The sequence below is a fragment of the Mercenaria mercenaria genome, chromosome 6 (assembly GCF_021730395.1).
Source record: "Mercenaria mercenaria strain notata chromosome 6, MADL_Memer_1, whole genome shotgun sequence".
Taxonomy (NCBI): domain Eukaryota; kingdom Metazoa; phylum Mollusca; class Bivalvia; order Venerida; family Veneridae; genus Mercenaria; species Mercenaria mercenaria.
Genome location: NC_069366.1, coordinates 30356958 through 30372241, shown reverse-complemented (window position 1 = coordinate 30372241; position 15284 = coordinate 30356958). Strand labels below are relative to the sequence as shown.

Genomic DNA, 15284 nt, shown 5'->3' with positions numbered 1-15284 from the left:
TAATTCACAACAAATCGTACGGTATGTTTTATAATCAGTAGAAGCTAGTCGTATTTACGCTTATGAGATCTGTTTCACCCATAAGTAAAGAATTCACAGGTCCATCATGAAATATTTTCCCCAGCGCGCATATACTTCACCTATTCAATATGATCGCGGCCTCCAGGCGATCAATGATATAACATTTTTATACGGCCAAATTATACTGCTGTTACTTCATGTCATAGAACAGGCAAGAAAATGCAAAATGTTCAGTTGTCGATAAACACTTTATCTTTTCCAATTTACAGTTTGTTAGTTTGTATACCGTCGGCAGAAATTCAACAATTTACCCACAAAGTGTTAATTTATGAATTATGGACATCTTTCAACAATAGTAGTAGTCTATTCAATATCAATACTACGGTGCCCCTAAAGTGACATGTTACACACATTTTTTCCAATTAGGTAATGTGAGACTTTTTTTTTTATTTCGTTTAAACGAAATGATTTCGTTTAAACGAAATAACTTATGTCGTTTAAACGAAATAACTTATTAAATAAGTTATTTCGTTTAAACGAAATAAAAAAAAGTCTCACATTACCTAATTGGAAAAAAAGTGTGTAACATGTCACTTTAGGGGCACCGTACAATACCAATACTAGTAAATGCATTTATTACATGACTGTATTCTATTGTTTCTCTGACTGGCTGAAAACGGTTCAAAAAGTAATGAGTATATATCATATCAATTTATCTTTGGTTATAAATAGTGCGATATAAAAATAGATCGAAGTAGGTGCTTGGAAAGTCAATATCAACCTAATTTGGTCTAAAAATAGGCGGCAATCTTTCCAATTTCAATCGTCCAATATAATGAGAATACAATTGTAATAACAAGACTGACTATACATCTATCCATGTAATAAAACAATTATTGACTTTTTCATAGGTTGATATCATACTGTCCAGTCGGACCAAGCGTACTCAAACTCACATATTACAGCCATTATAGAGAATCACTTAGTGGATAAAAATTAAAACATTTTTTTTTTGGGGGGGGGGGGGGGGGGGGGGGGGGGGGATGTGGTTGAGCGTTGAGTGTTGGCGTTCAAGTCTTACTTAAACATTTGGTAATTAAGAGCATAAAACAGTGTTGAGGAGCTTTTATTATGAAATCTTTGAATAACAAAACGTTTTTGAAACTAAATAAAGTCAACCACATCTAAATAGATTAGTCCACCTTGGTCACAGTACTATCGGCGACATTTAATGTCGATGTCATTCCCGTCTCCGTGACATGGCTGTCAGATACAACACCTGTTGCTGAGGCTGATGACAGCGCATGTCCGTCGGATGGTAGCGGTGTTTTTGCAACTATTGTCAGTTTTGCCGGCGGATTTTCTTCGGCGGTGGGCGGGTCGGGAATTGGTGATTTGGATGACACTGCGCCAGTATTGTGAGGAGACTTGACTGCAACCTCATCGGCTATCTCAACCTGGGTGATGAGATTTATACTGTGTATCTATAGATATCATTCACCGATATGAAATTTATTTACAGCAAATTTAGTAGCTGACAAAATACTTGTGATGGACATTGATGTTTAACGTAGAAATTTTGAACATCTGCATAGAGTCATTTACTTACACTGTTGTCAATATGCCTGTACAAACTGAAGACACAATTGAATAATCTTGAATATTTAACATAGTTGGTTCCAATATTATGAAAAGTTTTCATGATTCCAGCATGCTTGTTTTAATGGCCTAAAATTCAACCCTTACCTCCTCGCCTTTGTCGGCTACACCCTTCTCCTTTCTTTTGTTTCCCTCGACCATTCCGGTCTCCGGCTTCACTTTGTTGTCACCAGACTTACATGGTTTGCAGCACTTGTCGCAGAGTTTGGACACACATCGACAATGTTTCTTGCAGCACGTGCACACACATACAGTAACGCAGATCCCCGTGCATAAAACAACTACAAGAAAGGAGACACCAACTATGCCGGAAACTCCAAGTGCTAGAAAACCACCGAGTAGTTTTTCCCAGACTGAAAAAAATGCCTAAGATGTACATGCATGATACAAACAAATACAAATATAAGAAAATCTATCCTGTCCAAAGAACAGACCAATATCTTTTTTAGAAGTACGCTCAGTTCCAAAAGAAAGTGTGCACCTAGTTTTCTGTTATTTTTTCTCGGTTATTTTCATGAAAACTTATAATGTTTGGTACCAAAATTTAAATCAGTTCGTAAACAAATTGGTGTGCATTTTAGATTTTGAGTTATACCTGAGAGTTAGTGTATGACAAAATGAAACAAAAACGTCGGGGAATTTTTTGAAATATTTAAACTTAAAAAGTGCACACTTTCTTTTGGAACTGAGTATATGGATACCGATCATTGCGTAGGGAGTTCGACTTTCTTTTGCTTGTACCCACGGCGATTTGTCAAAAGCTATGCCAAAACATGTGTGCCTCAAAAATAAGTTTTTTTCTGGTTAAAAGTTCAGTAAAAACTGTCACTTTAACATTAATATGAAATAAGGCAATGCCTCAATCGGGAATCGTTACAGTCCATCAGCTTGCCCAGAAATATGCGTTTGTATCAATTTAAAAGCAGATTTTGGAATAAAAAAAAACAATACTGCCCATATTTGTACTGATGTGCAAGACGTTGCTATTCAGACAAGTTATGTCGACGCTTATTACGCACAATGAAAAAGCGTATTCTTCCAAAAAATCCTAAGACAGACGCTCAGTGCACGTGCCGGAAGACCACATTTTTTAATTCGATAGTATATCTCATTCGGATTATATCGCATGTTACCGTAGAGGGATCGATCGATTCCCTATTACATACAGACAAACTATATTCAAAGTCAATTGTCAGTTCACTTCACCGATAATTACACCACAAGTGTTATTTAATGGTTTTTGAGACAGTAATCAATATTTCTGCTGATTTTATAATCTTTCCAGAAACTCGGGTATTGTTCTTCAGACACTATCATCACTCATAACATTACAAAATTTAAGAGCAAAGAAACAAATCATATGGTATTATTGTCCGACTAATTTGCGATTTTTATACACGTGCGTGAGTTACATACAGTAACGTACACACTCATAACTCATTGAACAAGGTCGTACTAGATAATATCTTTTAGTCAGTTGGGTATTTTTTTGAAATTTTAACTCATTAGGTTAAAATGTTGTGTGCGTGTTTTGTTGTGTTTTTTTTGTTCAGACTGACTAGCGCACTATAGTCACTGGTTACACAACTTAGTTCAGTGCATAGCGGCAGATTATTCCATCTACTTGAATGACTTTCAAAACACATGTACAAGCAGACCATCAAGACCCTTGGTATTTTGATAAAGAAATAAGATACTAGAAGCAGTCTGAGTTCGTGACGTTTTGCATTAAAAAGTATAAAACCCATGTATTCGGGATACCGGGACTGAAACATTTTTTTCCGAAATGTTGCACGCACTACGTAACCCTACTAAACATGCTGGTTTTGACTTCAAATAATGATAGAAACTAGCAGGCGACAAGTACTTCTAGATTTCCCAGTACTGTTTCCGTTGCGTGCTCGTGCAAAGCAAGTTTAATTGCAAAATAAGTATCCTATATTGCCTCGTGTGCTAACTATAAAATATGGTTCCTTAGATAGTAACAACATGTCGCGTGTTCCTAACATACATCCTCCAGGGACATCTGTATCGTATAGCACTGTACTTCTTGGAGCAGATTTGGAAAATAGCAGATAACTACAGAGTTCTGGCAGGGTCTGCGCGTGCCCCCATATTTAATATTTAATCGCGAAAACTGCATTTAGTCTCGACATCTTATTTTTGCGCTTCGTCTTTGTTATATACCTTTGCTTTTTTGTTTTTTGTTTTGTATGTAAGCTTATTTATAGTCGCCACTGGTAACTCATATGGGCGACTTCTTACGAAGAACGTAAGTAATGATCGTAGGAGCATAGTGCAAGATACAGAGGACACTCTTATTCTAGAAGCTTCCCTGGTTCTTTAGCGTGACAGGTATAAAACACCCATACACGGGACTCTTATCCCAATGTTAGTATTTTCTAGGCTGAAGAAGCGGGGGGCTCGAACTCATGATCCCTGGTTTTTTAGTCAGACAATGTTATCACTAGAACACTGCGTCCTCTCTTAAGCTTTACGCGAAGCGCAAATGTAAGATAGCGAAGCGCGAAGTTTCTATATACCATCGTACCTTTGCCATCTTACAATCGCACTTCGCGTTAATATAGAGACAGTACGCACTGGCCCTAACGGAACACCGTAGATTACAAAACTTACGTTAATCTATGGATAGCGTGTTTGGCAAATTCGTTATCTCGACAACTCTAATTTCAATGATAATGATGATTCCCAAGTATCAATGTTTCTCTACGTAGTGTTTTTGCACTCTATTCCTCTTATGTAAGAGGGCTGTTCAAAAATAGCGTAGATTTTGTCTCAGGCTTTTATATACTTTATTGAAGCAAATTAAACAATACAAACATTTGTAACAGCGTCGCTGCAAATTTTACGTGATTATGATCATGCTGTTAGCGGCAATGCTTCCTCGAAAACAGTCATTAACAGTGACTATATTTCAACGACATCCTAACTCTTGCAGGTTGCTTTCATTAAATGTTTTATCAATTAATAGCATTTTATTTAGTGTCATAAATAATTCCTGGGCCATATTTTGTTCGGTGAAAATATTGTAAACAGTATCAACTCTTAAATCAAACATCTCAGACAAGGCACGTGTCATGAGTGGTCGGTCTCTATCCAACGCATGGTCACATATTGACGCTAACGCCGAGTCATTGACTTTTTATTTCCTCATTCTACTTTCAAGGTCTTTTAGGTGAAGATACCTCAAGGCAAGGACAACCGAATATTGTTGTGGCACATGCATTATTAACATATAAATTCCAGTCAGCGATGCAAAAAATATCAACAGAACTCATTAACTGCCCGATTTCCCCTGCGATCTGATAACGTCCTACGTCTGTTACAAACAGCAATACTCGCTTCGCTCATAACGTTGTATCATTCCGCCAACAATATTCGAATGATTCCATAACTGCAACGCACAACGCTTGGGTGTCTTGCTGCACTTTGGCGTCATTGTAAGTAAGTGGACCACCAGTGAGAACATTTAATTTAACAGTCGAATTAAATCATGCCAGATAAAAAGCGACTATGTCGATTGTGCGCAGCCGTGGTTATCATTGATAACGTTCTTTGCGCTACAGCTATCAGCGAAAATACTAAATATTGATATTGATACTTTGTATTGCACTTACCGTGGGCAACAGAAATCAACGTTATTTTTGAACGGCCCTCGCATGGGGTAATCCTTCAACCAAGGGTTAATCATTAGGGTTGCCTATGCGGGTACGAGTCAACACAGTTAGGTTGTAAAACATATATGTGAGGTATTTGAACTACGTATTCACCTCTCCATAGTGTACGTTCCGCTGACAAAAGTGGTGCAAAAGATTTTTTTTTTTGATGAATGATGGAAATCAGTGAGAAATACCCGTCAGTTTTATGAAAACCGCAACTTATACTGACATAATGTTCTGTCTAATATCGAGCACTGTATTAGATATGACTGAGACGGGAATTTGTTTCTTCAAGAGTGATATTATGAGGTAATGTAAAACGCTTAGACCGTCTGCTAATTGCAGATCAATATGTCTAAAACAGGAAACTAATGGGTTATGCCCATCAATATATCATTATTTAAGAGACAGAGAGACTTCTTAAACAGATGTCTGCGGTATATCTAGTGACTACGGTTTGTATAATATTTAAGTGCAGATCTAGACAAAGCCGTATTTACATGTAATTATCAACTACGTTGACCGTTAACTAAAAGGAAGATAGCGTTCAGTATGCAAATGATGATGATTATTTTGCTGCTCATCATCATCATTATCATCATTACCACCACCAGCAATAACATTAACATCATTATCATCATCACCACCACCACAGCCATAAACAACAGCAGCACAGAGTTTTGTCAAACTTACCAAACAATATATTTCTTTTACTTTAACTGTAAGGAAAATGACTGTTACGAGTATAAATATTGCTTTAGGGAGCATATGTATTATCTTTAGACATACTTACAGGAACAGCCGTCCTCGTCGGTCCCGTCGTCACATTGTTTTGTACCGTCACAGTGAAGTCTTCCATCTATACATCGGTTCTCTGCCTTGCAGTGAAAATAGTCGTCATGACATGGATCTTAAAGTCGAAAAGAAAATATATGGAGACAAGTAGAATTACTTTTAGCAGAAACGTTATTTTACTGACATAAAAAGGGAACTTTTCAAATCTTGTGATAAGTGGCTGTAGTCAATCGTTTTCATATGAATTTCTGCCGTCTTGGTTATTGACTACGTAAAAATTCCGTGTCATTCTAACCAGTGACCTAATGACGATCTTGCTAACTAAGATCAACGTCCAGATAAAAACTAAATGTAGCATCTATCGACGAAACAGAAATTAAAATATTCTGTACGACTATACTATCTACATTAGAACATTCAAAAATATTTTACGTACAAATGTAACCATGGTAACGACAACTTACAAGGAAGAGTTCGTGTCGCCATTATCCTATACCCTTTCTTGCCAGTGCTTCCGTCTGTCTGGAACTTGAGAGTCATGTACTGCTGAGTCGGGTACCCAGTAAGGTTGGGAGCTGTGTTGCCACAAAATCTGTCGATGGGGGCCGTAAAACATATGTTGGCTACTTTTGTGTCGTAAACCGTCAGAGAGTCATAAGAGCAATTTTCCGAATACTCCAAGTCGAACCTTTTGAATGAAAGCTTATACCTGAAGAAATAGAAGGAAAAACGTGCACAATAATCATCCGGAATGTTAATAGTTATAAATTTTTCATTTAACGCAACTTAGATATATATATAACGAGATGGCATTGACGACAGGCACCAGACATTTTGTCTTTGTGACGTAGATCTAGACTATGATGTTTTGAAAATACGACGTTAGACATTATATTTTAGATTTTGTATTTTACTATCGGTCAATATTTTGACACTGTGAGGTCAGAAATCCGATCAAATCGGCCTTAATGCTGCGTAAAGATGTATTTAACGGAAGATACGGAAACAAGCAATGTTTCATGACTGACATATTTTGACATTTTCTAAAATTAGCATCTATTCTAAAGAAGAAGTTAATTTGTCATTTTAGCACCAGGTAGTATTACCAGATTATAACTGTATTTTGACATTGTAGTTTCAAAAATAATCTTTCTTTGCATACAATATAGAAAATAAATATAAAACGAATGACTTCTTTCATAGCACCTGACGCCATTACTCTACTGCAAACAACAATGAATAGTTCCTATTTAGTATTCTATTCTAATATGCTTGTTTCTGTTAAAACACACTTACGCTATAATGACGTCACGTTAACGTGCGATGACGTCAATGCTTTTGTTGCAACCAAGAAAGAGCACTGCTATATTTTATCTACTGTTTTAGATTAAGGGCATATTAGAATCGAAATAATGTATAACAAAAAAGTGTTTTACCGAAATTAATACACACAAAATCGGGTATACGTCGCCAGAATAATTCACTAGGGCTACGCCCTCGTGAAACTATTCCGCGGACGTATAACCTCTTTCCGTGTATTAATAACGTTAAACCCGGTTTTTCTATACATTATTTCGTAAGCATAAAATTGTTGTTCTTTTAGGGGGTGTTTTGACAGGAGAGAAAACGGATGTTAACAGAGAGATTCTCGCGCTCACGTGCTGTTAAAACACCTTTTTATACATGCGCGTTCCGTATCAAAACATAAACGCATTCCGGCCCCAAAACGCATAATTCAAAAGGAAATGACGTCAACGTGAAAAAAACAACGCAGACATTCCCGCGCGTTTCATGGAAATTTTTAAAATGACGTTGAGGGATAATATATTCGTTTATTATTTTTATACGCGTTTTATGCTAGAATAGCGTTAACACGTGTTCATTTTGTGTTGTAACAGCTTCAGAATACCTCAGGAAAGGTTGGTACCCTCGCCCTATCGGGCTCGGGCACCAACCAATCCCTCAAGATTCTGCAGATGTTATGACACGAAAAAAAAAAACATGCGTTATATCCCTACATTATTATTTGTAACGTTACGTTATGTATTTTTGTAATATAACATTTCTTGAAACGAGGAATAAAGGGCAACAGTTACTATCAATGTATTTGACACTTATCCAGTTAGACGTCATTCACAGCACGAGCGTCATCCGACAAGCATAGATAGAATCACCAGGAATGGCTGCCCTGTTGTTCAAGAAAAATAATCGAAATTATGATGTCAAATGACCTGGAACCAGTATCGTAATATCAGTCTTGAATTTGAAAGATGGTAACAGCCACTTATTACATGAGTACCTATAAATAGTAACACATTTGTGCTGAAAATTCTCCCATTATCGCATTGCGTCATGCATTATCACTATAAGATTCTTTCACTGGTTGTAGGTGCAGATGGGAATATCCGGCCTCGAGGGTAACTGTTTAGGCGGTAACGAGGTTCCTACCGAGTTACCGCCTAAACAGTTACCCGAGAGCCGGATATTCCCATCTGCACCTATAACCAGTGACAGAATCTTTTTCTTGCATACCGATATCAAGATAAAATAATGAAAATAAAATCAGTCGAACGGTTTTCTTTTTAGAACTATTTCTTATAGCAGTGCATTTAAACAAAGCGCGGGAAACCAACGTCCGTAAACAGGAAAGACGTCATGACGTTTCAAAACAAATAACAATGTTTAGTTCCGGTTTTGTTTTATCAGTTGCAGTGTAACGTTATGAATTTTTGATAAAATAAACGTGATTTGAATCGAGAAATTATACTATCAGAAACCAATAGGAACTGTCAAGGTATTGAATTTTTATTCCGTTTTAAAATAAAATATAAATTACTACATAATTTTCTACATATATGTTAATTCGTAGTACGTCATTTACAGCACGGAGTCATCTTACACCCGGGTGTAAGATGATTTTTCCAGCACGGTAAAAATACGGAATCCCCGTTCAGAATGCAAGAAATTATATAAAACCCGGGGCCATTATCGTTATGGCCCTGGCGTTAGGCGGGAAATTAACGTCGTAACAGAATGCGTCATGGCGTTATGGAGGTAAACAGCGAATATTTCAGTTTTACTTTATTATCTTGAGCGTAACATGTTGTATCTTCGTGAATAACGTATTTTTCTCCTAAATTATGCAATAAGCAAGAAAAGTAAAAACTATTCAGGTATTTTGATTTTATATCAGTAATAGCCTACACTCTTATTACAAATAATATAGAAACTGAAAAGCTGAAATTTATTGTGCCGAAGATGCAAGTACCATAAAAATGACACAAAAAACCTCCATTCTACTATATATAAGGTAAACTTGTTATAAACAGTAAATACATGGAGAGAGTGCCTTGAGTGATAAATGCCCTGGCAAGGTAGTAATAGCCGAGTGGCTATATCTTCTTCCAGCCATTATCACTCAAAGGCATTAGGTTCTTTATATTGTATAACTTGTATAACGTTTGTACTTTCCAAGGACATGACATTTTTGCACACATCCCTGACACGAGGAAGACTAAAATTAGCATGTTGGCATTGATGTATCTGCCATGACATATCAGCAACATTCTCCACTTATATTACATCAGTGTTACACCAGGTAAGCATTAAGTTCATATCAGTCAGCGTCTGACGCATACGAAAGAATGTACAGTTTGTCCTTGTAATTGTTTTTGTATTCATTAGGGCCTACATTTCATTTATCTGTTTTTATCTTGTTCGTTGTAGTCCTTTATTTGATAACCCTTATTATGCTGGACACGACTGATTCTGCCTTTGTGACTAGTGTAGATCATGATCAGCCAGCACATCCGTGCAGTCTCATTATTATCTGCACTGTTCGCTATTCTGCCAGTATCTTTTTGGTAAGCACCCCTTTTAACAGTTAATGGTATTGTCCAAACTGTAAGATGGACAAGTTCATTATAGAAATTTAGCAGGGTAATTAAACGATTTATTACATGAGTACCTATAAATAGTAACAAATTTGTGTTGAAAATTCTCCCATTATCGCATTGCGTCATGCATTATCACATTATCATAATAAGCCCCGGGGCCATTATCGATAATGGCCCTGGCGTTAGCGCGGGAAATTAACGTCTGTAAACAGAAATGACGTCATGGCGTTTCGTGGAGGTAAAACAGCGAATATTTCCGTTTTATTTTATCATCTTGAGCGTACCATCGTGTATTCTTCGTGAAATATCGTATTTTATCCCTAAATTATGCAATAAGCAAGAAAGTACAACTATCCAGGTATTTGATATTATACAGTAAATAGACTCTTATACAAATAATATAGAAACTGAAAAGCTGAAATTTATTGTGCCAGAAGATGCAAGTATCTACCCATAAAAATGACACACAAAAAAAACATTTCTTACTATATTATAGGTAAACATGTAATAAACAGGTAAATACATGGGAGAGCGGTGCCTTTGAGTGATAATGGCCTGAAGAAGATATAGCCCTGCGGCTATAAGCCTCGGGCTTTTATCACCTTGCCAGGCATTAAACACTCAAAGGCACGCTCTCCCATTTATTAACCTATACTTAACGTAATTACGATGGTTTATAAAGACCCGAGGGCGCGACCCACAAATGAGTAACGCAACTATCGAATGTATACATTATAAGCCGAATTCTTCATCTCACGGCACTAATCGACAGCGAGCATATTTTCTATTTAGAAAAAAATTACATAGAGGATATTTGTTTGTTTCAGTGAAATATCAATTTTATTTCACAAGTGAGCATCAAAAACTGATATTTTCACGAGTGGCGTAGCCACGAGTGAAAATGACTTTTTTGGTGCTCACGAGTGAAAGCATAACGCAAATGACGTCATTTTAACGATGTCATCGTCATTTTGGTCCCCGGTATAACGCTCGGTATACAATTTGACTTCAGTCGCGACGGAGGACCGGAACTAGTTCGGAAAAAAGTGAAAAATAAAAATGATAATCTACTGTTTCAAAACTGTAGATTATCATTTTTATTTCTCTGAGAAAACTCTATATTTCACTGAAAAACATAAAATAAATTTATTTATATCAAAATCCTAGAAATTGAATCTTTGGGTGTGAAAGTCTTGCAATATTTAACATTTCATTCGCCACATACTATTTTAACTAAATTGTATCTTGTCTCCCCTATTATTAATTCTCTCGTTGTACTCTCTTTGTCAGTTTTGTAATATTATTTACCTTGCCCCGTGCCGATTTCCGGCATTAAGTTGTACCGTACAATTTATGTCGTCGTCGTAATTCAAAATTCCTAAGGAATTTAGGTGAGAGTTCACATAAAGACAGTCATCTTCGATGGACTTTCCGCATACCTGCCCGAACGCCGATGGCCATCCATCGTCCATATAATCTGAAAAAGTAAACGAAATAATTATCAGATTTTGATAATTCTTTTTCTTATTTTATCTGATATTCTACGATACGTAGATTATATAGAGGATATTACATGAGTGCCTTTTCATATTGAATTTATTAAACGAGTTGAATAAAAATAATAAAATGCGAGGCTCAGTCGATCATTTTGTCAATTTTATTCAACGAGTTTAATCAATTCAATGTGGAAAGTCACAAATGTAATATTAATTTTATCACGTGTTAGTCTTTCCTGTCGAAATATAAAATATTCTACTTTCTTTTACTATATAACTTATATACAAGTCAATTTCACCAACGTCTCCTATCACATGTTTGACGTCGCGGGAGTGTAATAAAGCCATTACATAAAAATGATAATACACTAGTGTAATAAAGCTTTGACGTCGACGTCATTTATAGTATAGGAGACGTTGGTCAAATTGACTTGTTTACATAGTAAAAGAAAGTAGAATTTTTGATGTTTCAACAGGAAAAGCTAACATGTGATAAAAAGAATATTACATTTGTGACTTTCCACATTGAATTTATTAAACTCGTTGAATAAATCCAATATGAAAAGACACTCATGTAATATCCTCTATATAATATTCTTTCTGCGGTTGTAAATTCAGATATTTATAATTGACCAGTAAACGTTTAGAAGTCTTCTTTTTGCAAACCAGTTGTACAGATTCTTTTTTTTTTTAATTTGTTATCCTTCTTACTCCACCCAGCCACCATACCCTACTGATTTAATAATATTTTATTGCTCTTTGATATATTATTACAATTACAATTACAATTCAAACATACATAATCAAAGGGCAAAAGGGTTGGACAACAAGTTCTGACAACATTAGAGACTGTCCTTCCCTTAAGCTGTAGTTAGAAAAAACGAACACAAAAAATATCTACATATACACTCGAGCAATAATATACTACAAGTGTTTATAAGAGAAAAAAAGTAATGAAGATGAGAGCACTTATTCATGATGAAAAAAGGAAAAAAAGAAAAAAGATAACAGAAGAAAAATACAAAGGAAAAAAAGAACACTTTCGATGTGATGGCATGAGGCTCTCTGTCTGTCTGCGACTGTCACGAGATGTTAAACGTTTATATAATTTTGAACAATGGTGGATTAATTTAGTCAGATATTAGTAAGATGTTGTTTGGTCTGTAGTTAATATTATGTATTATTTAAACCTATCTGTATGTTTTATAAACTTTTGCACTTCGTTGAATATCTGTGAAATACACTACTCCTTTTATATGACGAGTATTTTCTTTTATTTCAACATAATTTCTAGATTCACATTTACATTTGATGTTTTTGGGATACGACAATATTCACAAACCGTGCGTAAAAGACAGACGCAAGAAACTCACACATTTGTTGCCTAAGTGCAAAACAATCATCACAGTTAGCAGTTACGAAACACTTGATTTACAACAAGAAACCATCAATTGATGCGCGTTAGATCAAGATAATAAAAATGTTTTTGGCAAGTGAAATACATTTGTACTTTTTCTAGTTCTAAGAAATTGTTTTTATAGGAAATTGTACAAAGAAACACTATGCAAATAACAAACATTACGTAAGTCTTTACCACATGCAGTTAGACATTTAACATGAAAAGTTGATATTGTTTACTTCCTATTTTTGATGTATCATAAAATGCTCGTAAACGAAGTAAGCGATTAGCAAATTTTGAATATTTATTAGATGTTGTATGATTGCTTGATCTGCCATAACCACAGTGTACAATTGTTAAACAGATTGTCAAGCCCGCCCGCTTAGCTCTATATGGAGAGCACAGATCTACGAATCACGGTGTCGTGAGTTCGATCCCCGGGCGAGGCGAATGTTCTCCGTGACGCCTTCATAAAAGATACTGTGTCTGAAATTATTCGTCCTCCACCTCTGATTCATTTGGGGAAGTTGGCAGCTACTTTCGGAGAACAGGTTTTTATTTGGTACAGAATCCAGGAACACTGGTTAACTGTCCGCCATTATATAACAGAAATACTGCCGGAAAACGGCGTTAAACCCAAAAACAAACAAAAAATAAGCAGATTCTCAGTTGTAGGAATGTGATGTTGATATGCGGTATAATGCGACCTGATTAGTCAATGTCTCATACCTATATATCCGAGCAGATACTTGAAAAATAAACTTGCCGTGCAGATGCTAACTACATCACTATTTCCAAATGTCGGCAATTTTTTTTCAATATACAATTGACAGTGCAACCGCGTATGATACGGCCACCTGTGCAGCATAGTAAATGAGCCAATGGTATGGCCGCAATTACACTTCGTTTATTAGGGATTGTATATTTACATTCACATGATTGAGTATAAGTAACAAAACCTATAATAAACAACATATCAACTTAAAATATGTGTATACAACAGTTTCATAACTACTTTACATTCAGGGTATATCATATATCGCCACTGACATTTTGTTATCAATTGTAGATGTAAGGATGTTTGATAAAAGTTTGTACAGACGAAAAATACTTAAAAAGTGGAAGAGGAACGAATATAAAAGGAATGTACGTGGGAGAAAGTAAAGAGAAAAACAATCTCTTTTATAAGGCCAGTTGGCCAGTGGGCTCTATTAATAAATACATTATTTTTAATTAATGCTTTGTTAATGAAATCAAAATATCTGTCCAATCCATTGTGTCAAAACCGTCTTTTTTGCTTGATACCATGAATCTTATAGGCATTACATTGCTAAACACAATGAAACTAATAGAAATTTTACTTTCTTTCTTTAAGGTTTTTTTTAATTTTTTTAAGAACATACATATACAATACGGGCGTTTTTGGTGTGTGATTTTTTTTTTGCATTTTAGTGGACTTAGAAACTTAAGGCAAAGAATACTTACAGTCCGATATGAGGTATATACCGACACAGACGGACGGACACATCATTACGAGAGACAAATGAAACCATCGTCCTGCGCTCTCCATGGTTTTGCTTATATATAATCCTTTTATATTGTTAAATACGAATACACTATGCCTCAGTAAGTTTTTTTCTTTTTGTCTTTTTAAGTTAAGTTTTAAAGCAAAAATGTTTTAGAAAGTAAAAACCTTTCTTTTAAAAGTATCTTACGTAAACGCCTGTTTTTTTTTTACATGATTTTTTATGCATAAAGATGTCAATGTTTATGTACCATTGCTAAAAGCAGTAATAATGATATAAATTTGAAAACATGTTTAAATGCCAAATTTCAATAAACTGGATATGAACAAGCCTGCACACCTGTACATTTATCTACATTATCTGTGACCCTAAAATGTCCCCTACTTAGACCAGACTCTGCAGATATAAGTGGATTGAGAAAAGAAAGGACTTGTCAAAGAATGTCCTCATTACTTCATATTTCTATCTTATTATCACTTTAATAAAGATATTTACTTTATGATAATACAATATGGATTAGCCATATATCCGTCGATAATCTACAGTCTATATGTGAAGAGCTTGAACAATTGTATTCATCACGAAGTTTTTATCACAATATGTAGATAAAATAATTTCTTTTGACACAAATAAGTATTTTTGTACCAGTTGTTACGAAAAGTTGCTGAAATATAAATGTAAATTTTATCGCTAATTCATATGTAAATAGTTTCGTACTAAACAGGATTTAAAAGGACAGACAAATTTAGGGCACACATGTGCATGATTTGCTAAAAATGAAATCTGCGCACCTAGAAAGGTAAAATGAAAGA

At 35.4% G+C, this 15284-nt stretch overlaps 1 protein-coding gene across 1 annotated transcript; it reads right to left on the bottom strand.

Moving 5' to 3' along the window:
• Positions 1 to 1131: 1131 nt before the first annotated feature.
• Positions 1132 to 14850, bottom strand: LOC123550226 (uncharacterized). Its single transcript, XM_045338656.2, has 6 exons — positions 14432 to 14850; positions 11360 to 11528; positions 6620 to 6864; positions 6154 to 6270; positions 1768 to 2033; positions 1132 to 1478 (listed from the first exon to the last, which is right to left on the bottom strand). Exons 1-6 carry the CDS (start codon positions 14514 to 14516, stop codon positions 1215 to 1217), a joined length of 1146 nt encoding a protein of 381 aa, XP_045194591.2. The 5' UTR covers positions 14517 to 14850; the 3' UTR covers positions 1132 to 1214.
• Positions 14851 to 15284: the final 434 nt, after the last annotated feature.